The sequence below is a fragment of the Nasonia vitripennis genome, chromosome 2 (genome assembly GCF_009193385.2).
Source record: "Nasonia vitripennis strain AsymCx chromosome 2, Nvit_psr_1.1, whole genome shotgun sequence".
Classification (NCBI taxonomy): Eukaryota; Metazoa; Arthropoda; class Insecta; order Hymenoptera; family Pteromalidae; genus Nasonia; species Nasonia vitripennis.
Genome location: NC_045758.1, coordinates 4,251,343 through 4,275,421, shown reverse-complemented (window position 1 = coordinate 4,275,421; position 24,079 = coordinate 4,251,343). Strand labels below are relative to the sequence as shown.

At 49.3% G+C, this 24,079-nt stretch overlaps 1 protein-coding gene across 19 annotated transcripts in view; it reads right to left on the bottom strand.

The window, feature by feature from the left end:
• The window catches only part of LOC100120957 (atrophin-1), a 236,528-nt gene that overhangs the window by 199,712 nt on the left and 12,737 nt on the right, over window positions 1-24,079 (bottom strand). For 6 of the 19 annotated variants that reach the window (XM_031923157.2, XM_031923165.2, XM_031923166.2 and 3 more), the window contains exons 2-3: window positions 6,841-7,441; window positions 5,832-6,135 (exon numbers count right to left, since the gene is read on the bottom strand). The exons of 1 other annotated variant lie outside the window; for it this stretch is intronic. In XM_031923157.2, coding sequence (XP_031779017.1) covers window positions 5,832-6,017 — 186 coding nt within the window. In that variant the 5' untranslated portion in view covers window positions 6,018-6,135; window positions 6,841-7,441. Of the gene's footprint in view, window positions 1-5,831; window positions 6,139-6,840; window positions 7,442-24,079 lie in introns of all 19 variants that reach the window. 12 more of the 19 variants (XM_031923159.1, XM_032596944.1, XM_031923161.1 and 9 more) reach the window with 3 other exon arrangements.

The following is a 24,079-nucleotide window of genomic DNA, read 5'->3' as shown; positions in this document are numbered from 1 at the left end:
ACTAGATATTTTCCCGCTGATGGAAGCGGCCCGGAACTCTCTTGCTCTTTCGGCAAGCTCGCCGCCTTAACCCTCCCGCCGCCGCGGAGAGTCTAAATATAGCCCGGCCGGACGGGTAAATATGCCGCGCGAGCCTGCCTCTACTGGCCCCTGACGTTGATTAAGCGCGATAACTCCTTTAATGTCGTGCAGACGGCGACGACAACGAGAGCGAGCCTAGACCAAAGACGCGTGAAAGACACGTGCGCGCTCGCGAGGATGGATCGACGCGCTGCTGGATTAATGGTGAAAGCGAATTTTTCGTTCTCCCGGACGACGATGACGCCCGCGGCTGTTTGCAGTGCGCGTTTCGAAACGTGTCCGACGACTGACGTGACGTTATGAACTCTCAGCGCATCACCTCATCTGCGTGTGTGTGCCTAACGGTATAAGCGAGCGACTTCGGTTTTATATTTACCCACGCGTGCGTTATAACGCTGTATTTTGCGAAAATCATAACGGATTATCACCTAATAAAGTCAGCCATCCGTATAGTAATGATTGCGCAATCAACGTACGAAAGGGGACAAAAGACGCTCTCATTCAGAGAGAAGCCGCCGGCGACGGCATTAATAACTTTTCAAATTCAAAGGCCGCTCTCGTCGCTCTCCTCGCCTATGAAAGAGCCCACTGTGTAACGCGAGCATGTGCAGGGATACATGGAAATATTTATACGAGCCGAGCGAGAGAGGTCAAATTGCGGCTGACGCCGGGGAGTGTAAGTGCTTTTAATTAACCCGTCGCTTAGTTTGTTTATTAAGGTATATACGCAGCTGTTTGAACGAATCTGAGAAACGAGCTGGGGGAAGCTTCTGTGTCGGTTTTCACATAGAATTTCAAACGGCCGATTAACAACGCCCGCGGATCTGCATGAAACGGATCGGAAAGTGCCGGCGTCCGGTACTGCCGCGGGTAATAGCTCTCGATCTTATCTGACATCACCGACCAAGTTCAGAAACTGCAGACTGGAATAGAACGATACACACGCGGAAGCGAGGCGAAAAATGAAGCAAGAGCGTCGAGACTAATGACGCGGCTGAATCATGCCGAAATTATTGCTCGTTTGCGAATTTATTCAATGAGCTCGTCGTGCGAGAGCAGGGAAGAGTCTTGATGGGAGCCAGCGGCGTATAATGAGGTCATACGAATATAACCGAGTCTTTCCTGCAGCGAGCGACGAACGAGTCGAGCTGAGAAGAAGGGAAAAGACTCTACACGCGTCGAGTAATTAACGCGCGTTTGACCCGGATCGCGGAACAACGCACTTCGGAATCTACGCCAGTCGTAAATAATTCTCACCCCACACACACACACGCGCGTTGTAACGAGATATCACCGCGGAGAGATAGAAAAAAAGTCCGAAGGAGGAAAAGGAACGAAAGCAAAAGCCAAAGAAGAAGCGAGAGAGTCGGGCAATACATATTTCATACGAAAGTACATACGCACAGTGCTCTCGAAATCAAGCTCTTCTCGCAGGCGGTTTCAATAAAATTTTTCACGGGGCATAATACACGGGGCGCGGCGCGCACCGCTACATTTCACCGGGCGCAACATATCCATTCGCCATCAAAGCAGCAGCCAAGTTTTTTCTCCTTGTGTGTACAGTCGCGCTTTAACATGCGAAAGCCATCCCTCTTAATGTACACGCGAATACGGCGTATACACTTACAGTCGTGTGCGTGCGAAGACACATTTTTCAACGCGACGAGTGAGACGCGGTAGAAGAGCCTTAGAGAGGGTTCTTATTCGGCAAGCAAAATAGTAGTCTTACTCTCGGTCTTTCGTGCGTGTATACACGAGCGCGAGTCTAACCTCGTTATTTTCCAAACGCGACACGGGCTACCTTTCAGTTTCCCACCGCGTAATCGCATTATCGCGCGTATCGTCGTTACCACCGCCGCGAAAACGTTTCTTTACGCTCGAGGCTTGACTTTTTCAGGGAAAATCTTCGCTTTTTTCATTTCATACGCACCTCGAGGTATTTTATACACGCTGTATTATAAAGCTTTTTTTCTTCATAACGTATTACGGAGAAAAAAACCGGAGCACAACGGCTCTCCCTGATGCGTATACTTTTTTATATAACGCGCGCGTGCAAGGCGAACGTAGAGGCGCATCAATAAAGACATTAGCATACGTTAATCATTCATAAGTAATATCGCGTGACACGCAACGGACATATTTCACGCAGGAGCTCGTTTAATTAAAACCCACGTATAACGGCGAGCGGGAAAAAGCAGCAGCATCAGCCCATTCGCAGCGCAGCGACGAGGAGAGAGACGCGCAGTAAATCTGCATCCCGAAAAGATTGAGCCCATCAGCCGATCAGCGTTACGTGCATGTATACGTATATAAAAGTGAAAGTCGAGAGCTCCGCGCGCGTATACTATATTCCGAGCGTTGCGCGCTCGTCCCGATCGACAGCGCATTCCGGCCGTCCGTCCATCCGGCTGCGTATGCATCGCAGCCGGCGGCCCATGTGAAATTCCGCTGGCGTCGCATTAATGTATGCCGATAATGCGCCGGAGATGTCCAACCGAGAGAATTTCCATCTTACGAGAGGGACAGAGTGAGAGAGAGAGAGAGAGAGAGAGAGAGAGAGCCAAGGCTGATGATGCTGTCGATGACATAGAAATCACGATTCATGGCTATAAATATTCATGTGTCGACGAGCGATACACCACTGGCGTATTTTAGTTGTGTGTAAACAATATATAACACTGCGTCGGCCTGTCGTCGCTGCTTTGGTGCGAGCGATGAGAAACGACTTTGAGGAGAGTTACGAGCTTGATCCGATTTCAAAATCGCCAGTGTTTGATCTCGGCTGCCGCTAGAGAAAGAGTACGAGCTTTTCTCTCGGGCGGAACCTGCATCGGGGGTATAAGTGGATTAAGGACCGACCGGAGGAAATGGAGAAATCTACGCTCGCGCGACTGTCAGGGACGAGATAAAATTTGCCCTTCCGCGAGATGGATCTTTCTTTCGGAATTGGCAATACTTGGTCATACGGTGTAATTACGCCGTAAATTTTCATCATCTAGCTTAACGCCGAAATTAGCCTGATAAATCATGCGGCCCGCGAAATCGATACACACGAACGCGAGGACATTGTAGAGCAGCGGCTAAACTCGAAAAATTAAGAGCATAAAGGAGCGAGCGATATTCGGTTAATAAAACAAGTTCCAGCCAGTGGCGGCGGCGGCTGCAGCGCGGGCGATTTTTATTATAAAAGTTAGCCGCGCGCTACACTCACAGGGCTCTCCCCCTGCAGATGGCCGAACTTTCTTTGCTATAGTTACGAGTAGTGTTATTTTTGCAAGAGCCCCACCCTAACAAGAAGCCAAAGAACGCCGGAAAGTTTTAAGTGTCCGAAATATACGCGGAAACAGTAGAGCAAAAGCGGAAGGAAGTCGGCGGCGCAAAAAAATAGTAGGAAACAAAGGAGAATAAAACGCGAATCCAGCTTGAGCCTCGCAACAAATACGCTCGTAACGAGCCGGGACATTACTATCGAGTTACATTTGTCGAAAAGAGAGCAAAAAAAAAAGAACACGATAGAGTATTGGTAGAGAGAATGAAGCAGAGCTACACAGAGTGTGTGTCCTTAATCGTGCAGCTCCTTTTTCCACGGGCGAAATTTATGGCTCCGATTAACGATATTCGCTCGCGCTCTCTCTTGAAAATCGGACGCGCGTGTAGCTCATAGGGAGCAGAGAGAAAGAGAGAGAAAAAGTGAAGGTGGGGATCACGCTCTTCCTCTCTCTCTCTCTCTCTCTCTCTCTCTCTCTCTTCTCTCTTCTCTCTTTCTGTCCGTTTGCCTTTTCTCGTTCCTCTTTTTTCGCGCAGAGTCGAGAGAGAGAGAGAGAGAGAGAGAGAGAGAGAGAGCTGCTGCAGCAGTGCCGATAAAAGCGAGAGTCCCGCCATCGCCACTAAAACTCGAGACAGCGTTGCCAGCTTATCTGAAAAAGCATCCCGGCAACCGCCGCCGCATTTCGGCTTGTCCTCTTTCTCTCCTTCGTTCCGTTCGCTCGCGAGACTCGACGTCGACCTTTTTCGGGCTTCGTGCCGCCGCCGCCGAGAGAGAGAGAGAGAGAGAGAGAGAGAGAGAGAGAGAGAGAGAGAGAGAAGCGACAGGTTCCCTATAAGTGTCTAGAAGTAGCAGCGAGTCGATCGAAGAGAGGAGCCTGGCCAATATGTTGCGTGATTTTTTTCTTCTTTTTTCTTGCAGCAGCTTCGTCGTAATGTACTCGGAAAGATGCGCTGCATTACAATATTATGCGCATTAAAGTTTATCGAGGGCGAGGATCGATATTTACATTTTGGATGGCACGCGCGTGTAAATTATTCTCGACGCGACGGTTTTTAATTCAGCCCGGCGCGACGTCAATAATCAGGAAAATAGGCGTTTTTTGCCCGCACACCCGCCGTCATTCGAACCCAACGGGATGCATAATGCATCTTGGCGAAAAATCAAATTTCGACGCTCGCTCACATAACGTCGCCAGTATATTTCGCATTATGAAAATAATCTGAATATCGATCCGGATGTGAATTATGCTTTCCGAAATAATAACGAGCGCTAAAGAGGTTTGTATTTCCCCGCGCGCGAAATATCGTCCACTTTAAAACGAGACGATCACGAGAGGGACATGGCGCATGGTATACACACAATACGTCGTTCAGGTTTTCATCCTGATTTACAATCGGCCGGGCAGAGAAAGACGATAAGCTTCTTTTCCTGGGCGAAAGAGGAAGACAATAATCGTTTCTCTCCGCGGGCGATATCCTCGTATAGGTTCTCTCGGAATATCGATCGCAGGGGATATGTAGGCCGACTAATGCGCCGGCACGCGAGCACTTCGTCTCTCCTTCAGAAGAACTATGCACGCTGTACCTTATTCCCTGTGCTGATTATTGTCAACTCGCGGACACGATTAGAAATTAAGAGTCGTGTAATGATCGCGAGCTGTGCTCGTTATGCGCCAGACTTTGCGCGCGACAATTTCCAGCCGAGTTTTTTCGCCGGCTCTCTCTCTCTCTCTCTCTCTCTCTCTCTCTCTCTCTCTCTCTCTACGGTCCCGAGAATTCAAATTATCATAAGTACGGCTTCGAGAGCGCGGGGAATACAAATTTCGCCGCGGCGGCGCGCGCTGAGCGTTTCGAAAAACGCTCGAGATATTCATTACGCGCGGGGAGGAAAGAAATGCAATAAGAAGAGACTTTCCTCGTGCGCGGGGGAGAAAGAGAATTGCGCCGAGTCGGTGAATTAAAAATAGAAGCGATTATGCGGATTTGCTCTGCGGCTGTTTTCCAACTTTTCGGGAATGTAATAAATTTGCCGCACTTCGGTGCGAACTTCCTAAGTAATTAATCATTTTAACAAGCCCGCGATGCGATATGGAGCTAACACGAGAGAGTATAATCGGAACTGGATTGATATTAAATGCGCCGAGAGAGAAAAGGTACGAAGGAGACGGCCTATACACATCGAGAGATTAAAAAACTTTAATACGCCAAATGAAATTGTTATTCGGGGGGGATTAAGGGCAATTTTCGAGGCTGGAATTTAATCAAATAAAGCTAATTTAGCAGCTTTGACGAAACCCGTTCGTTCAACGAGTCGTGACTTTGTGACGTTCGCCGGCAGTGTTATAGGTAGTGCTGCGGAAAAGTTAACTCAAACAAAGGGGGCATGGAAGAGCTCGGCACAAAGCAAAAATAAATCGAAACATTATCCCTCAGCAAAAGCGATCATTAGATTAGATAGAGTAGACGTAAGGATGAAAATTTACCTTAATACTGTCGTAGCAGGCGGTGACTCGTCCATTTTGCACTTCGACGTTGGCTGGCGGATGCGCGAACTTGCACTCAGTGTCCGGTCGGGTGCACTTCTGCCGCTGGAATTCCCTGCAGACCTCCAGTTGCAACCACCGCGAGTCCTTTCCGTTGAGTAAATTGTTCATGTTGACCATAGCCATCGTCTTCCTACGAGACCTCTCTTCCGATCAGACGCTCGCTGTTGTCGCTGTTGCTGACGTTGCTGTTGTAGTAGCTGCTGTGTACCGGATTGCTGCTGCGCTGATCACTCGCGGCTCTCTGCTGATCGATATGACGATCGTTTTTTCAACTGATATATTTATTGCAAAGTTGGGTGATCGTCGAGCCCGCCCTCGCCGAGGAGCTTCGAGAGACCATACGCGCGCTCTTACACACTCGAGGAAAATCGTTACCGGACTCTTATACGAGTGCGATCGATTTCTCGCAGGATAGCCTCGAGAAAACGAACGGGAGTATAGTGAGTCTGGTAGCGAATTTCCACCACGCGACAGCAAGGCACTGCTAGTTACGTTCATTCATCAGAACAGCTGCACACAGTCATTCGCGCGTACGCTCTCGAATCTCCCGCTGGCGAAAAAGCGAGCCCGACAACAGCCTACTGGCGACTCTAGCGGTGCTCCGAAGCCCCCCGATATCGTGTATGTAATGCAAGAACGCGCGTTATATCTTCGGGTGTCGGGATCTCTCGCGAGCAAAGCTGTCGCGAGAATGTCGTATACGTACAAAGATCAGTCCTCTCTTATTTCGCTGTGTGTAACACTACTGGCTCTCGCGCGCGCGAAAGATCGAGGAAGTTTAATTAACTTTTCGAGCGAGAGTGTGCCCGCTTCTGCTGCAGCAAACAGACGATATTATTATGTCCGTGTGTGAGCGCAAGAGTTAGTGTACATGTGTGCCGCGACAGAGTAGCAGTGGTAGTTTCGACGAGCAACAATCGGCAGGTCGCTTCTGGTGTGGCCGTACCTCTCGTCTCCCCTTCTCCTCTTCTTCGCGTGCTTTCTCTGTGTGTTGCACTCGCTCGCGTCTCCCTTGTGGGAGCACAACTCTCGCTAAGCGCTGAAAGCTCTCCAAGCTAAGTACACCACTGCTGCTGGCTCAAGCTTGCAGTATGCCGTTGCTGCTTCTGGCTGCTGCGCGATTCTGCTGCAGGTCACCCGGTCTTCTCATTGGTGTGTTACGTGTGCGATTGAGGGAGAGAGAGAGAGAGATAGACAGCAAGCGGGTGTTTGTGTTCTCGGCGTTTTTTGGCTGTTACTCTACGGAAGTTCCGTGGGGGGGGGGGGGCGAAGCCAGGGAGAAGAAGGTGCTTTCTCTCGACTCTCTTGGAAGCGGCGGACGACAAAGCGATAGACAAGCCGAGGGTCGAGAGGAGATGGATAGAGAGAGAAGGGGATGGAAAGAGAAGAAGAGGGGGGAAAGAGAAGAGAGGAGGGACAGCAAGTTAGCGTGACTTCGCTTCCGTTGTCTTCGATTTTACGTCATTTATGTCGACGCGCTCTCTCCCAGCTTCTTCCGCGGATGACTTCCGGCACTCTCCTCTGCGCAGCTCTGTCTAGCTATGGCTCTGGAAACACAGAAAAAGCAAAAAACTTGCGTTACTGGCGAGTGCAATTACAGCGTTTTTTGTTTTATAGGATATACTATTCGTAGTTTTTCATATATGTATACGAATTATTATTCTCTCGCTCTCCAACGGAATTCAAGTCTGCGGCTGTGTATAGGTATACGCGCAAACACAAACCAGTATTTGCCTATTAACCGCGGAGTTTGCAAGCAGGACTAACGAGGCAAATTAGCTTAAACACCGATTATCGATCTCTCCCCTCGCGCGTCGGCAACTACATTACACGCTTTTTCGAGCGAAGCGAGAGGAGAGATCGAGAGTCAAAGTTCTCGAATAACTCAATTATCAAAGAATAAGCGGGACGAGTTTACGTTTCGCCTTGATTTCCACTCGAGCGCTCTGCTTCGGTCTAAACTCGTCACATTTTTCCCCTGCCCCTCGTTATTGTATTCTTCGATTCGGATCTTATAATACACGTATATACGGGCGATACGGGCTACACGAGAAGGTGGCCAATGAGCAAGCGAAGTATGTACAGCTAGTGGCAAATATACAAAGATGGGGGAAGGTGGCTATATAGTTGCGCTGGCGACGCTGATGCGAGAGAGAGAGAGGGCGTATGAAAGCAAGGTCAGTCTGAAAAGCGCGCGCATAGTTTCTACCACAATGCAAGCACCCTTACGCTGCTTCGAGTTAGTCAATGAGCTCTGGCTGCTGCTGAGTGTGTGTGAGTATGCGCGAGCGCGAAAATTTCCCGAGATACGAGCCGCCACAAAGGCGTGTGTGCGTTGTAGACAGTTCTCTCTTTTGCATCCTGTGTGTGTGTGAGTGAAACGTTGCAAGTATTTACAAACCGCTACTCCCAGCTCTCGTCGTCGCTGCACTTCAAACGGCCGCACACTTGTGTGTCCCGACGGCGACGACGACTACGCCCGGCAAATTAAATGCCAGGGATTAATTGCTTACGTCCTCGGCTTAAATACTCTTCTTTCAAAGAGAGGTTCGGGCGAATCCTTCTCTCTGTATCGGCAGGTTTGAAACGGGGATCCGTTCAAACATGAGCTCCTACGTCTCTGTGTAAACGTGCGATGAACACTTTCGCGTATACGCTGCCGAGGTTTGAAACACAGTTAATGTTGCATCTGGCCGTGCGCGATTACATCACATCTTTAATTTGGCCGTCAGCGTTTTTTTCTCTTTCTCTCTCAAACTCGATGTGCCGCCGCGGCTTGAAAGAGATGGATGCTCGCTAATTTACTGTTAAGTGGCGCATATGCGCGCGAGATAAGTGGGGATTTATCGTGTGAATTGCGGAATCGCTCGAGGAGGGAAAAACTCGCGATGCTTATGTAAACGCAGTGATTTTCTTCCTCCTCTTCATTCTCTTTACAGTTACGTGCTTCTCTAGTAATAAACAAGCCCCCACATCAGCCACGACGGAAAAACGTATCAGACGCGCGCGACAAACGATACTCGTTAAGCGTTTCGGTCCTCGCCGGCGATGAAAAAGAGCGACCGTATACAACGCGGAGGAAAAAAGGTAAAGAGAAAAGCTTCACCGCAATTTCGCGAGGCCCGCTGAACATAAGCGGCTTACATCGAGAGACGACGACATCGAGCTCGTCCTCTCTCTCTCTCTCTCTCTCTCTCTCTCAAGCCGCGGCGTATGTTTAGGTCCACCGCTGGAGAGAAATATTATATGGAAGGAGGGATTTTAAGAGATTAATACCGGAGAAGAAATCATTTGTTGCTCACCATCCCTGCGTTCGGCTTTCCGTATATACGAGACGAGAGAGAGCGAGAGAGAGAGAGAGAGAGAGAGAGAGAGAGCTGAAAGAGGCCGCAAAGCCGATTCCCGATGCCTCTTTTGCTCTCTCTGCGTGTGTATGTGTACAGTGATACTGCTATACACGACCGCGGCCGAGGTTTTGCCGCAATGTCAACTGCGTCGCGCGGAGGGGAAATCTCTGACAGTCGCATTTTTTACGGTCAGCGCTCAGAAAGAGAAAACGCAGCCGCCGCCGCGCGAATTGATTCGCGAGAGCTCATTTCTATATCCCCGGCCTGCCTATCGGAATTCACTCGGCCGTTTACAAGCGAGCGAGCGCGCGATGTGCTTCAGTCAATTTTGCCTTTGAACAGACGTTGACGGCTGCCGCTCGTCTATCAGCTCGGCTTGCGCTTTTTTTACAGGATTTCGCAGAATTTTCAACTATGGATTTCTGTTTTTCAGCCGCAGTGCGTATTGGATTCGAGTTTTTCCTTTGGATTATCTCGTTACGTTGTGTATTCGCTGGCTTATACAATGTAACGAGGATAAATCGAGGAAATAACGTCGTCATGATTATCGCTGGAAACGTTAAAGTCATCCATCGAGGAGAATTGTAATAACGTCCATTGACGTGTATGCAATAAAAGTCCTCGATAATTTCAATTAGCGCTTGTACGTGGAAAAAAGCAGGAAGAAGAAAAAACCTCTCGCGAATAAGCGAGAGAAATCCCCGACAGCAGCCTGACCAAAATTTAATTAACTAATTCAATTATGCTTAATTCCCGCGCCGCCGCCACCGCTGTCATCTCTCTTTCCCAGAGCCCATTATTCCCTTTTAGCAATTTTTAATGTCCCTCTTTTTTTCTAATTCTCCAGTCCCGCGTCTAGGGCGCGCCAAGGGAAAAAGCGAGCGCGCGCGCAAGGTGTGCTGGAGTATAAGAGAGAGAGAAAAAAGAGGCTCGAGCTCGTCTCGTTCAACACAGACACGCACACACACACACTTGTACATAATACAGGCCACGCAAGACAAAGAGCCGCTGAGCTCGCGTCGGTGAGAGCGGCGTGCGCTACGAGAGCGTGTCGTCCCATTGTGGAGCCAGGCCGTCGATGTCCGTCGAGCTATATAATCGAGGGCAGCCTATCGGAAAGGTTAAAAATCATTTTCTTCCCTCTCTCGATATAGCTCGACGTTCTCTCGCTTCAGCGGATCCTCCCAATCGAGCGTGATGACGCCGCGCGATACAGAGAGGATGTGAGAGGGGATTTTTGCGGTAATAATTTAAGCGGATCCGCTCGTTTTACCTCTTTCGAGACGATTCTCTGCAGCTCTTTGGTGTACTATAAGAATATTTTCGAATTTTTCCCTTCTATTTCCTAACAGGTGAATCGAGCAATTAAAACTTGACACTGGTAGATCGATCGCCGTTGCGTAAAGGCAATGATCCTTTTTGCAAAAACAAAGTGCACCGCGCATACCGGCGGACGTGATTTGCGCAACACGTATCCTGCGCGAGAGAGGTGATTATAATACTTTCTCGTGCAGCGATCGCACCACGGCTATAAGTGTATAAAAATCGATTAGAATAGAGTTGGACGACGAATCGAAAGTACCAGCCAGGCCCCGGCTATATAAGTCGACAAAGCGAAACAGGTTTGTAAAATCCGACGGGGGGATATAATAAGCCTCTCTCGCGCGATCGCCTTTGTGCGCGCGTTTTATACATGCGAGAGAGGGGGAGGGGGAGTCCGAGCGAGATTCGATCGCGGCGGACCAGACTTCACGGTCTAGTTGTGCCGAGAAAGATGGCGATGTATAGTATGCTGCTGCTGTTGCACCTTGCGTAACGCTATTTCGTCTCTCGAGCGCGATCTCTCGGTGGGTGGACTACACGGAAGTGAGGAGGGAAAAGCGAGAGAAAGACCGACTGTAAAACAATATACATTCCAGATTAATCGCGGACCTGTCTTCCTGCCAAAAGATTCATTCCGCTGCTGCAGTCCAGAGGGAGGAGATGTATAGTTTTGGGCGTAAAAAGCCAATCTCGGTGATTGAAACGCGACCAATATTAGCGCGTGTGTGCATTGAGAGTTACAATAATTTTAATTGATTCGGCGCCGGGATATGACGGGTAGAGTAATTAATTAATTTCGCGATGCGAAATATGTTATCAAATATTATTTGTATAACACACGCGTGTCCCCAGCGATTTCGGGTTATTAAACGTACGCAGGGGTTAACTTTGTAACGGAATACACCGAATAATTAAATCGCTACGAAAATTTAACGTCGAATCGAGGTCGGCCCGAATCGATACGTAAAATTAAGTAAGCTAACTTTAGCAACACTCACGCGCTGTGTGCCTGACCGATGCGGCATTTCCTATACATACCCCCTCACAATATCTCCGACAAGCCGCCAAAAAGCTTCTCCCTCTCCTCTCCGAAAAAGCTCTTCGCTCATAGCATCGATAAGCTTCATGAAAAGTTTGCCTTTGCACGGGAAATCCCGACTTTCCACATTAAGCTTCTACCCTTTTCAAAAAAAAAGCAGAGCAGAGAACTACGCGACGCGCACGCACCGCTTGGAAAACTTATGTAAAAGTTTCATCAATCCATTTATCTGGAAAGTCGAGCAGCAGCAGCGGGCGCAAAACACAAGTAAGCGTCGAGAGATCCAAAGTCTGGCGCGCGCATAAATCATGGGCCCGAAGTTGGTCCCGCGGTGGCGGCTCATGTAAGAAAGTGCTCTCTCGAAGCTACAGCCCTCCCTACTCCCTCCCTCTCTCCCGTATAAACGTAAACTTGAGAGGACGAGTGCGCGATTCGTTTCAATTTTCGGTACAACGCGATGCCGCCGCAGCCGAACTTTGTAATGGAGTTTGCGAAATCCAACCGGAAGAGTCCGTTCTACACAAGCCGCTTCGGAGGAAGGATGCAGGATATACTGCCGCAGCTTTCTCTCTCTCGCGATCTTATTTCCCCGCGCGCGCCGCTGTACTCTCTCTACTTCTTCTAAGCAAACGCGCTCCGCTATCTGCATAGCGGAGCTTGCGCGAGCGCGCAAATAAACTTGCACTGCGGTGCGCTGCTGCACCTTTTGTTCATTCATCATATCTCGGCGCGAACTTTGCCAGTTTCTCCTATGCTTCTTTTTCCGGAGAGCGCAAGTTTCCGGAGATTTCGAGGAAAGCGACGAATTTCCGCTACAAGCTTATACGCGATCGCACCGCATGGAAATTTATAAATCAATCGTGCCCGCATGATGTATGTACGTATGTGTAACGTGTGCGTAACGGAAATTACCCGTACGCAACGAAGTGCTTTTAAAAGTGCTCGCAGCAGCGAGAGAGCGGCAATCTCGCGCGCGCGGGCATCATCATTTATTTACTTGCGTTCAAGCGCGCGTACGTCGCTATTACGTCAAAATGTGAAATTTCTGATAATGCCGTTACCGGCCGCGCGAGAATTCTCCCCCTACTCTCGCTCTTCATCGCCCGCTAATACTAGCCGCTACACATTTCATCGTCTATTTATACCAACGCATTAAGCCCTCGCGGACGCGCGCAGAGATAACGCCCCGAGAAAGCTCTCGCGCAATACGCAAACAGCGAGCGAGTGCCAGAGAGAGAGAGAGAGAGAGAGAGAGAGAGAGAGAGAGAGAGAGAGAGAGAGCGAGAGAGAGAGAGAGAGAGAGAGAGGAAAAAATCAAACAGATAAGCGGCGTGGGTGAAGTCATTCGCTGCTGCTGACGGTGTAAAAAAAGACACACGCATACGCGCATATGACACAGAGGGCGGCAAGTTAATAACTCAAACAAAAGCCGGGCGGAGCTAGCCCACCCAAGGCGCATACCGCATAACTCCGGCTGCTGCACTGATCTTCTCTCTCTCTCTCTCTCTCTCTCTCTCGGTGCAATGCGCGAGTAAAAAGCAGCGGGGCATGTATATACCGGCCATATTATTAGACGCACCTCCGCGCACACGTGCACAGTACTCGAGAGCCGAGGAAGCGCCTCGCGCGCGAAAAAAAACTACCGAGAGAGAGAGGCTAAATGTGGCGACGAGAGGGAACAGCTGCTCGCAGTTCTCTCTCTCGCTCGAAGATATAATTGAATTTATATACCGGCGGAGTTTCGAGGGCGAGTCGACGGCGGCGTGTAATAATTATAGTCGACAGAAAGAGACGAGATTCAGCGAGTTTTCTTATGGCTCATTTAGTTGTCCGGTTTCTCATACACGCGAGTGAGTATCGGTACACGAATGCGTTGTTGTCTATACGGGGCGTCGTTCAATAATAATTGCGCGATAAATCAGGACGAGGTGCACTTTTATTTATATTCACGGAACTCGAAATTACACGCGGGTCGCGTTAAAATTCACGCGCCGGCGCGGAAAACTAGGACAGCGGAAAATCTTCACGCACAGGGCGAACTTTAATTCGAAAAACTTAGTTCGGAACTTAATTCCCAAGTAATTATGCCGTAACAATTTCCAACTTGCGAAAATTCATTCTCATCCGGACAAACAAAGAGAGAGAGAGAGAGAGAGAGAGAGAGAGAGAGAGAGAGCTCCATCGCTGCTCGTTATACGCTCTCTCGTGTTTTTTTCATAATTCATCAAGGCGCACCGGTGAGGAGGAGGGTGAAATTAATTCGCGGGTCTCATCGGCGCGCGATAATGCAAATATCGGCGCGCGGGAAGAAGGGAAATAAACAGAGAGCGCAAAAAATAAGGCGGGCGGAGAACAAAAGCCTGTACAGCCGGTAGCCTGTGTATACGTATATCCATGAAGAACGAATGGACAATCAAGGAGAGACGGAACGCACTATTTTTTATACGACGCGCCATAAAAGACTTTCATGGCGCTGCCGCTGTACTCCCTAACAAACAATACACGCGAGAGAGAGAGAGAGAGAGAGAGAGAGAGAGAGAGAGACGCGCCTTATCGGAGCCATTGAATATTCCCCAAGCTCGTATTACTCGATAAAAGTGCCTCGATAAGCCGATGATGATCGGAACGAACTCGCCTTTTTATTACACCGAGTCGAACTGACTTTCAATTTTTGGTTCTAGATGCTATATTATAATTACAGTATACGTGACTTTTCGCTCGTTCGAAAACGGTGCGCAAAAAAAAATAAAATAAAACTCGAGGGCCGTAACTCATTTCGCACAAAAGGCCTCGTTGCGAAACGCTTCCCACGCTTTTGAACGATCCGCAAAAGCACGACTTGCGTTTGCCCAGAGTGAAAGTATTATTTTCCCAAAGTTCTCCACTACACACAATCTTACAAACAGAGAGAAGTAGAGAGAGGGGGGATAGAGTAGAGAACGCAAATATCCGTCGCTCTGGAGCCACCCGCATGTAATACGACGTCAGCGCACACACACTCGAAAAAGTTGGGAAAGGCATCGCATCGGAAAGCAGCTGCTGCGGCTATAGCTGCATCTCTCGACAGACAGACGTTATAACGCGTGTACGAGTGAGCAGCTCTATACATACGGCAGCAGCAACGACGAAATTACGTCAGCGGCGTTGGCGGCGGTATAGGAGCGGCAACAAAGACGTTCTCACGGTCATTAAGAAGCTATACGCCGCTCCGAGCGATAGACCAATATAATTAGAATGGCGATTGTCGTCCGTAGACGGGCTGGAATAGGTCCGCCGGAAAAGTACCGCGAAAATGCCGGCTCGATTTAAATGTCAAGCTTTTTTCTCTCTCTCTTGTATATAGTTTTGCAATTCCACGGAGAATTAAAACTCGATTCTGCGAGAGAGAGAGAGAGAGAGAGAGAGAGAGAGAGAGCGTCGAAAAACGAAAGATCGTTGTATGCAGCATTGTGCATTGAAAAAGGATATTTTTGTCGTGTAATTTCGCGATTATCCTCTACATAATGAACTGATTTCCCACACTTCCATATAGACTCGATTTTTCCGCGGTAACAAGCGCTGATATTCATGCGCATAGTCTGCGAGTGAATAAAAGTTGCGCTGGCTTTATTTCGAGCGCGAGTGCAATGAAAACTTTTTCTCAGCTGTGCTATGTAGTCCGCCAAGGTTATAGGCAAACAGAGAGAGAGAGAGAGAGAGAGAGAGAGAGAGAGAGAACGAGGAGAGAAGAGCGGTAAATCACACGATCATAAATATGAAATGCTAGTTGCCGACGAGTTTCCATAAAGAAACTGTGTAGTCTGCCCACTGAATCGACGGTGTGTACGTGTATCGGACAAATTATGCAGAATTATATAAACAATCGTTTCTGTTCGCGCTCACGGCCGGAAAGCGTAAAAAAGGCGCGAGCGCGTCATCCAATTTTCCGCGCGGTGCGGCTACTCTCGGCTCTTTATTTTTCATTTTTAAAAAAGCGCGGCGCTCGCCATCGGTGCATCCTCTCGAGATAATGGCAATAACAATCAACAGCTCCGCGCGCGAGCGCGAGCGACACTTGTTTATTCCCGAGTAACAGGGAACAAAAAAGCGCGAGAGAGGATGCGTCATTAATTTGGAATAACCGTACGGCGCGGCGGACTTTTTTTCGCTATTCACCCTTCGGGCAAGCTGTATGTGTATTGTTATTAGAGACTACCGCGGATGAGAGGACGAAATGAGAGACAAACACGCATTCATCGGCGGGAGAGAGATAACAATATTTTCCGAGAGCGCGTGGAAAAATACCTCTTTTGTTGTTCGCGAAATGTACACTTACGCTGGTAAACAATTAACTCGCGCGCGAAACTTGCCGCTAGTAAACAGCAACAGCCTCGCGTCGATCTTCCGAACAACACTCGCGGAGCTGTCTATATATAAGAGCTTCGAGATGCAAACAAGCCGCAGGCAAGGCTCTCTCTCTCTCTCTCTCTCTCTCTCTCTCTCTCTCTCTCTCTCTCTGTCCGTTTTCTATAATTCACTTAGGCAAGAGTCCCCAGGAAAGCTCGTTAGCTCGGCGAAATAACACCAGCGCACAGTCGAGGGGGGCGAGACGCGTATAACGAGTGCATAACGAGAAATAACGTCGATAACCGACTGCGGCTGTCCCGTACTATCCGCGATATTTATACGAACGGACACATATACACACGCTCTCGTCCAGCGACATCGTTGCCGGGCACGAAAATTCAAACCGAGCACGAAATCGAATTTCCTCTCGGCCTCTGCTGTTGCGAGTATCAATTTCTCTTTATTTGTCTTTTTCTCTCGGCACTGTATCCCCGCGTGTGCCTGGTTTCGAAGTCTTCGCGACGGCCTTTTAAGCACACATACGCTTATTTTTAGCGGGAGTATGTTTCTCCAGGTAAAACACGCTCGCTTTGTCTCTTTTCGAATCCAATGGCGTACAGGTTCGAGTTTTTATTTGTAATGTAAGCTCGCGTTTCAATATTTGCTCTAGCTTACTAACGACGCTAATGCAGCGATGTTTTTAGAACGCGAGACTTCGCTGACCCATTTTCGATAGGCCGTGGTTGTAGCGAAGCGTCGAAGATTACACGCTGCTGCCGCTACGTCAACGCTAAAAATAATACCTTTCATCGCACACGTTTTTCGCATTTTTTTACACGCGCGTGCTTGGACGCGCTGATGCTTTGTTTAGAAAATTTACATTGCAATTGGTCGTAAAGCCACGTGAGCCATTACGTTTTGCCATCATCTCTCGAATAATTGTGCGGCACCGGCCCATCAATCACCGGCCGAATAACACACGCGGGCACGAAGTATCTACAGCCCGGGCTCTCGAATAACAAATTACCATTTTGCTCTCGGACGCGCTTCCAATAAAACAACATTCATCATCCTCGATCACGAGGCGAGAGATTTTTACAAGATCGTACCGTCGTCGTTTTCGCGAACAAAAAAAATCAAATTTCCAAACGAATCCGCTTACCAAAACTCGAATTTCCTTCCGTCGATTCCGACCAATCCCCGGCGCAGATATGAAAATAACACCGCGAATCTCTATCTCCGCTCCCACCCACGCAACACACGGACAAAGCAGCAGAGGCGTGGCTCTCTCTCTCTCTCTCTCTCTCTCTCTGCATCGAACGGCGTTTACGTTGCTCGTTCATGCATTTAATGAATTCATTCGCTCATTCATGCGCTCTCTTCCATTCTCGTTTATCGTTGGCCCGATAGGATTTCACGGATCGTCTGCGATCCGGCTCTGTTTTCCTCTCGACGCTCTCGTGCTGCAGCAGACGTTTTTCTCTCGATGCATCGTCCCGATTTTTACAAGGGAGAGATAAAGTCGTAGCACAGAAGATACCAAGTTGCCGGCGCGAAGCTCGCTTTCGTTTTTGAGGTCAAGGAGAAGGTACCGCAGTACCGCTGGCTCTTCTTTTTCCGACATCTAATCACTTACAGGCTATAAATAGAGTTGGCTTTGCGCGCGCGCAAGCGGCTGGAAATTTCGCCGAGAATCCGCGCACGTAACCGCGCCGATAATTCAACCGACTTTAACCCGGCGGCGGAGAGCGAGAGCTACTAATTTCCTCCGAGCTAAGGTGGTTATCGAGCGGATAAAAGGGTTGATCTACCCCCTTATTGCGTTGCAAAACTCCATCATGTACGATATCGAAGATCCGAACATCGCAATGCGATCCATAACAATAGCGAGATACTCGCGCGCGTGTAAAGGCAATAAATAACCCCTTCCTCATTATGCATACATCGAGGCAACCACGTTAAACGCGTCAGATGATCTGACAGCGGCAGTCCCTCTCGAATATAATTTATAAAGATAAATATGAGCCGTTGTTCGACGCGGGGAGAATCGATCGCGCATCGATGTTCCCGGGGCCATCATTAACCGGGCGATCAAACAAGTTCTGCAAATAGCCCATGATTAACAGCGCTTTATCAGCAGCGGCGGCTAAAACTATTTTATCGCTATGCGCTGCGCGACACTGTTGCTCTTTGTCCTCGCGCGACTAGGACGATGCGCAGTGTATATACTGTGTATAATAGTAGCCTCGTTGTAATAACGCGCCCGGCGATTCGCGAGGTAGTTTAGCTCTATCCGCAACATAATTCATCCGGCTTAATGCCCGCCCGCGCTCGGCTCTGCTTGCTGCTCTTCTTCGCTAATTTTGAGTTTTTCCTGCAAATTGCATTGCATAGAGCTGGAAACTCTACTCGTCGGCTGTTTTGTCGTACTTGTTAATCATCTTCGCGGTTGTTCTCGTGCAGGTGTAATAATTGATAAGGCGGGAAAATCCCGCTCGTTAGATTATAATATTCCAGGAAATCCGAGCTACTCGATCATCATCATCAAGAGGGGAAAACTTCGCGGAATTTCGTCTCCATTCGAATCCTTGAAAGCAGCTTATCAAGAGAGATAAAAAACCTGAGAGGGGCGCATTTTTTCCGCTAAAAAATCCAAAGCATGCCCCAACTTAATCTGGCGGCAGTGGTTCTCGAGTGGCCTTCAATTTGCCCGAAACACGAGACGACGTTGGCTGCTGGTGGTTTCCCTTTGATCGATATAACGACGCGAAAGCGCGAGCACATTTCGCCCGGCCGATCGCTCGCGGCGGCGGCGACTTTGAACGCGAACGTGATCCTCCGTGCACAAGTGCCTGCAGCAGAGCAGCAGCTACGGTAGCTCTGCGCAGAACAGCCGAGACGGCGAGAGTCGAGTAGCAGCATCAAGGTATAACGCGTATACAGCGCGCAGCACACACGCGTAATAGCTATTAACAGTTATCTGCTCTGGACGAGTACAGACGACGGCAGTTATGCGCAGGGTGTACCTAAGGGGGAGCTCAGCTACACATATAGTGCTATCTCCCTCGATACATACGCGCCACGCGAAACTATGCCGGAACGTGCAATTTCCTTCGACTCTGTCAGAAATCGGCTGACTGCATCCAACTTCCACACGAGTGTATGTGTACTACACGTATCTCCCTCTCCTAGCGGAACGTGCAAAGTACTCGGAGCTCCGAGCGTCTTTTCGACGCGGAACAAGCAAACTGAATAAGCGAGAGCTTTTCGTGGGAGAGATACGCGCGCGCCCTATTTTCCCCCGCCAGCGCACACAGAATTTTCCAGTCAGGAGAGAGAAGGCCAGAGACAGGTAATATACGGCTTTTTCTTCCGAACTACTTTTTCGTATTTGCAGCGAAGCGCTTCGCTTCGGAGATCGATAAGGGATTTGGAAGGAGAGGAGGGTAACTGCGCGCGGGGCTCAATTAAAGCGATAAATACGCGCTGCACCTCGGCGCCAGGGGATTGTGCGGGACTGCTCTCTCTCTCTCTCTCTCTTTCTCCCTCTCTCTCTCTCTCTCTCTCTCTCTCTCTCTCTCTCTCTCTCTCTCTTTTCTGGGTTAGGATCTCGCGCTCGCCGGACTTTCGAAATTGGCTTTCCGAGTTTTCGCGGTTGCGTATAAATTTCGGCCTCTCTCTCTCTCTCTCTCTCCCCTCGATTTTGCAATTAAAACAATGGGCCACGTCGATCGCATCTCTCCGCAAAGTCAATTTATAACGCATAATCAAAACGAGCGATTTCTCGAGTGCGATAACGCGAATAATTCTCTCTCGACGGGGATTTCACGCCACTCGCGGATAAACAAGTGAAACTGAAAGGCCTTTGATCCGCGCGCGCTTGAAAAATATTCTGAATGGCGCGAGCAATTGTGCGCTCCATTGTATGAATATCCTAGACAGACAGACACCCGCGAGAGAGAGAGAGAGAGAGAGAGAGAGAGAGAGAGTTATGCGAATGAGGAAAAAAAGCTGCGCTGCAGCCGAGACAAAGCTGATAGTTCGGCATTCTGGAAATATGAAAAATAGCTGAAAAGCGCTACGAAATTCCCGCCGCCGTCGGACGACCCAGTGATGCTTGTGTGCTCGTATACGTATACCCGGCAAAAAGCCGGAGAGAGACGGCGAGCGGAGAAAGGTTGGAGAAAGAAGAGGAAACGGAAAAGTGTCCGAGAGAGAGAGAGAGAGAGAGAGAAGGTGCGCGACAAAAGTCAGAGTCGTGGATTACCGCTGACGTATTGCGCGCACGGACGGTCTAGGAGAAATATTTGTAGGTTATATGTGTCGTCGTAGGCGGCGGCGTCGGGTCAACGGCTGCAGCGGCGCGAAACTGCCGGAAAAAGAGACACAGTGCGATACGCGCTATAGGGATAAGGCCGCAGATAAACATTTATATAAAGGCTTCGCCAAGCTCTCTCTCTCTCTCTCTCTCTCTCTCTCTCTCTCTCTCTCTCTCTCTCTCTCTCCGTGTGTATATTTATACTCTTCCAAAGGAAAACGTTTCGACGGCGTTGTTATACAACGCGTAGCGATTTTTGTTTTCAATGCGCTGCTACCGCTGCGTTATAAATCGGCCAGCGCGGGAATTACGAACTTCGAGAAAGCAGGAAGACGCAATCGCTCATCCCCGTGTCAGGCAGCAGCAGCAGCCGAGGCTAAAATTAAAACGAGGCACCCGCGCGCGCCACGAGACTTTGCGAAAGAGCTTTAGGCTCGTCGAGTTCATGCTCCAATAAAGCGGGGGCACAAGTTTGACAATCTTCGTCGTCGCCTGGCACTATACCTACGTACACACATTCCGCGAAAATCGATTTTTGGTGCGGCCAAGTCTCGATCGATTTTCTAGTCAGTATACCGCACTGCCACACCGTCGTCGTTTTATTATCCACGAGAAACCGACAGAGAGTCGCTAAAATTAGGCGAGCCGCGAGTGACGTCGGCTAGCCGGTATTTCTGGCCTCGAGACTCTCTGTATACACAGGCTTATAATGCGCTTTATGCGCAGAAGGAGGGAGCGGGTTTTCGTTGTTTTGAGAAAGAGACGCCGGTGATTTTCGCCGACACGACGAGACTCAACCGCCCCAGTGCTCGTTTTACTCTTGACCAATGTGCACTCGACCCTTCCCGAGACTGTGGGGGAATAACGCATTCACGTCACACGTGTAGCATATAGGCCCCCTCCTGATCTTTCTCTCTCCTCTCCTATACTTCTTCATTCAGATTCGCTTTTCAGAGATTGCACATGATGCACGTGCGAGCGAGCGAGTAAAAAATTATTTCATACATAGGTACGAGGTCGCCGTCGCGCGGGCATACGTGTCCGTTGGAGTTACGGCGCAGATAAAGGAATTTATCGCGACGGAGACGGAATTTATTTTAATGCGTATTTTCCGCCACCGTCGCCGCGCGCGAGAAGTGGGTTATATGATTTTTCAAGATTAGAATAATAGCCTGGCTTTTCTGCACGCGCGCGGTTCTTCTTCGAGGGAATATGGCTCGCTTGATAAGGTGCGCGTGACTGTGTTTTTAATTGCAAAAACGTTTTTGTTCGCGGGGAAAAAAGAGAGAATCTCTCTCTATCGCGATACACGACTGTATAGAGCTGGGTCGAATTCAAACGGTATGAAGTCCAGGTTACAACGCTGCACGTCAAAGGCACACGCAGGGAAAAAAATTCAAAATCATCTCTCCATACAGAGATTGAAAAAAATCCAATATTATACAGTGGCGTCTCTCTCGGTGCGTGCTTCATTTCATACCCATCAAGCTCGCGTATACACACATGAATATTAAGATATTGCGCAACTGCGGCGGAGAGAGACCTACATTCCCGTCCGCGAAATTGGATTCGATACAGAATTACAATATCACGATTGTGCGGACTTATACTCTTGTGTGGGTGTATGATACGTCGAATAAGCAAGAGGGAATCGAAAATCACGATTATTTTTCGAAGAAGGCCGCGCGCAATAAGAAAACGCAATCTGCTTTTTTTAAAGCGTCCATAGCAGTGCTACTACTCTATAGTTCCCTCGTGCGCCACACATGTATAATACGGCCCCCGACGATGGCGTGACTACCCATTATGCAGCAGTGGCTACTCGCCTTCGCTCCACTTGCAGAACCTAACGGCGAACGCGAAGAAGAGGAGGAGGCAGAAGAAGAAGAAGAAGACGTAGTGGAAGAAAAAGACTGCAGTAGCTCAGGTTAGACGTCGTCGGCTGTGTGTGCAGTAGGGCTTTCTCGCCGGCAGTATAACGCCGAGCTATCGATCCGCGGCTAGTATAAGCGCGCCGATGAATATCTGCTGCTGCTACCGAGAGAGCGAGCGCGTGACTCACGACTACGACGATTGTCGAGCACACCGGTGTATATAGTGCGCGCAGGAAGAAGGGGGAGAGAAAAGGTGTGTGCGGCTGGGCGCCATTGCGCGAAGTAGACCGACAGAGCGGCGCCGAAGAAATGGGCGCGCGAGAGAGAGAGAGAGAGAGAGAGAGAGAGAGAGAGAGAGGCGATTGCTGCTGCTCATTGGTGTTTTTTTAACCTCGGGGGGTTGTGCTTGCCTCGTTCGATTTTTTTTTCACTCGCGCCTGCTACTGGGAGTGTTTAGCGAGATCGAAGTTGCCGACGCTCGTTTTTTTTTAAATTCGCGCGAAAAAGCTCTGTTCCACGCTTGACGGTTTTAACGAAGCATTAAAAGAGCCGTCTTGCGCTTTTTCGTCTGATGGAAGACAACAGCTAGCCTACCCTCTCTAATCGAGAGAGAAAGCTGCCGCGACTCCTGAGAAGAGGGGATTCGCGCAAAGCTCCGTATATTTCGTTTGCTGTGACGACGCCGGACCTTTATCTTTTTGATTGAGGGCCGCGCGCGCGAGCTAGCGGCCTCTCTTTTTCTTCCTTTCCGCGCGCAGCTCTGTTTTCCCTTGAAAATAGCATTAACCAAGCAGCGGAGAGTCGGAGAGAGAGGCTCTGGCCTCGTTGCCGCGCGCGAAGTCAAGAATCGCTGCCGCTTGACTTTTTTTCTTGTTAAATTTTTGTTTCCAAAAGAAGGGACGCCGAATGCCCAACTGAAAATCTCGTTAGCTCGAATTTTCGTTCCTCCTGCATGCGCTGCTTCGAAAATAGCGTCTTCTCTCATAAAGTCATCAAAGTAAACGAGGAACTCTTGTGTGCAAGCCTCGTACAACGCTTACGTAAGCTCTCACGTACACATCTCTCTATCTCTCGCTCGCGTCGCGCATCTTATTCGATTCCGTGTCACCTACTCGCCGAAAGAGGACTTTCTCTTTCGGTGCCAGAAAAGAGCGGAAAACTGCAGCACGCGTGTTAAAAACCGTATACGTGTATACACACACGCGATATAATAAGAAACGAGTCGAAAGCGTTGGTGGGGTGAGCATCGCTTTATCGATTAGCGGGAGCCTGACAACAACGCGCGCGCCTTCCCGGAATCGGAGTTACGATCCTTCGTAAATCGTAAATCAGCAGTCAGCAGTGTGTATAAGGCGAACTTTCAGAAACTCTGCGTCACGGCCAATCCAGTTTCGAGAGAGAGAGAGAGAGAGAGAGAGAAACAGTCTGCAGCAAAGCGAGGAGAGATACAGAGAAAGACAGGGAAATCGACCTTCCCCCCCTCGTCGCGCGTCTCGTCCGGCGCTTGTATATACCCTTCCTTCCTCCCCTCTGTATTCCCGTCTCTCTCTCCCAGGAACTACTCGCGCCCTCGCCGCTCTTCCTCCTTCCACCATAAACAATGTCATCGTACTCGCTCGCCGTCGCCGTTTGCTTTATTACAAACACCAGTGTCCGCTGCTATACAGGCGCATTAGCGCATCGCGTGTGCCTATGTACATACGGGCGTGCAGTTCCGTCGTCGTTGCTGATACTCCGCCGTTATTTTTTTTATTCGCCATACACTTCATCGCGATATCGCCCGGCGAATGATTCATCGGATTGCGTCATTGGTCGTGGCTGGGATATAGCTCTCTCGCCGAAAAATAAACGACCGAGGGGGAGAGATAGTACCACTGCTGGGCTAGCGAGTATTTTCGAAAGCTTTTCGAAATCACTTTGCTTAATTGCCCGCAGCTATACGCGAGAACAGCGTGGCC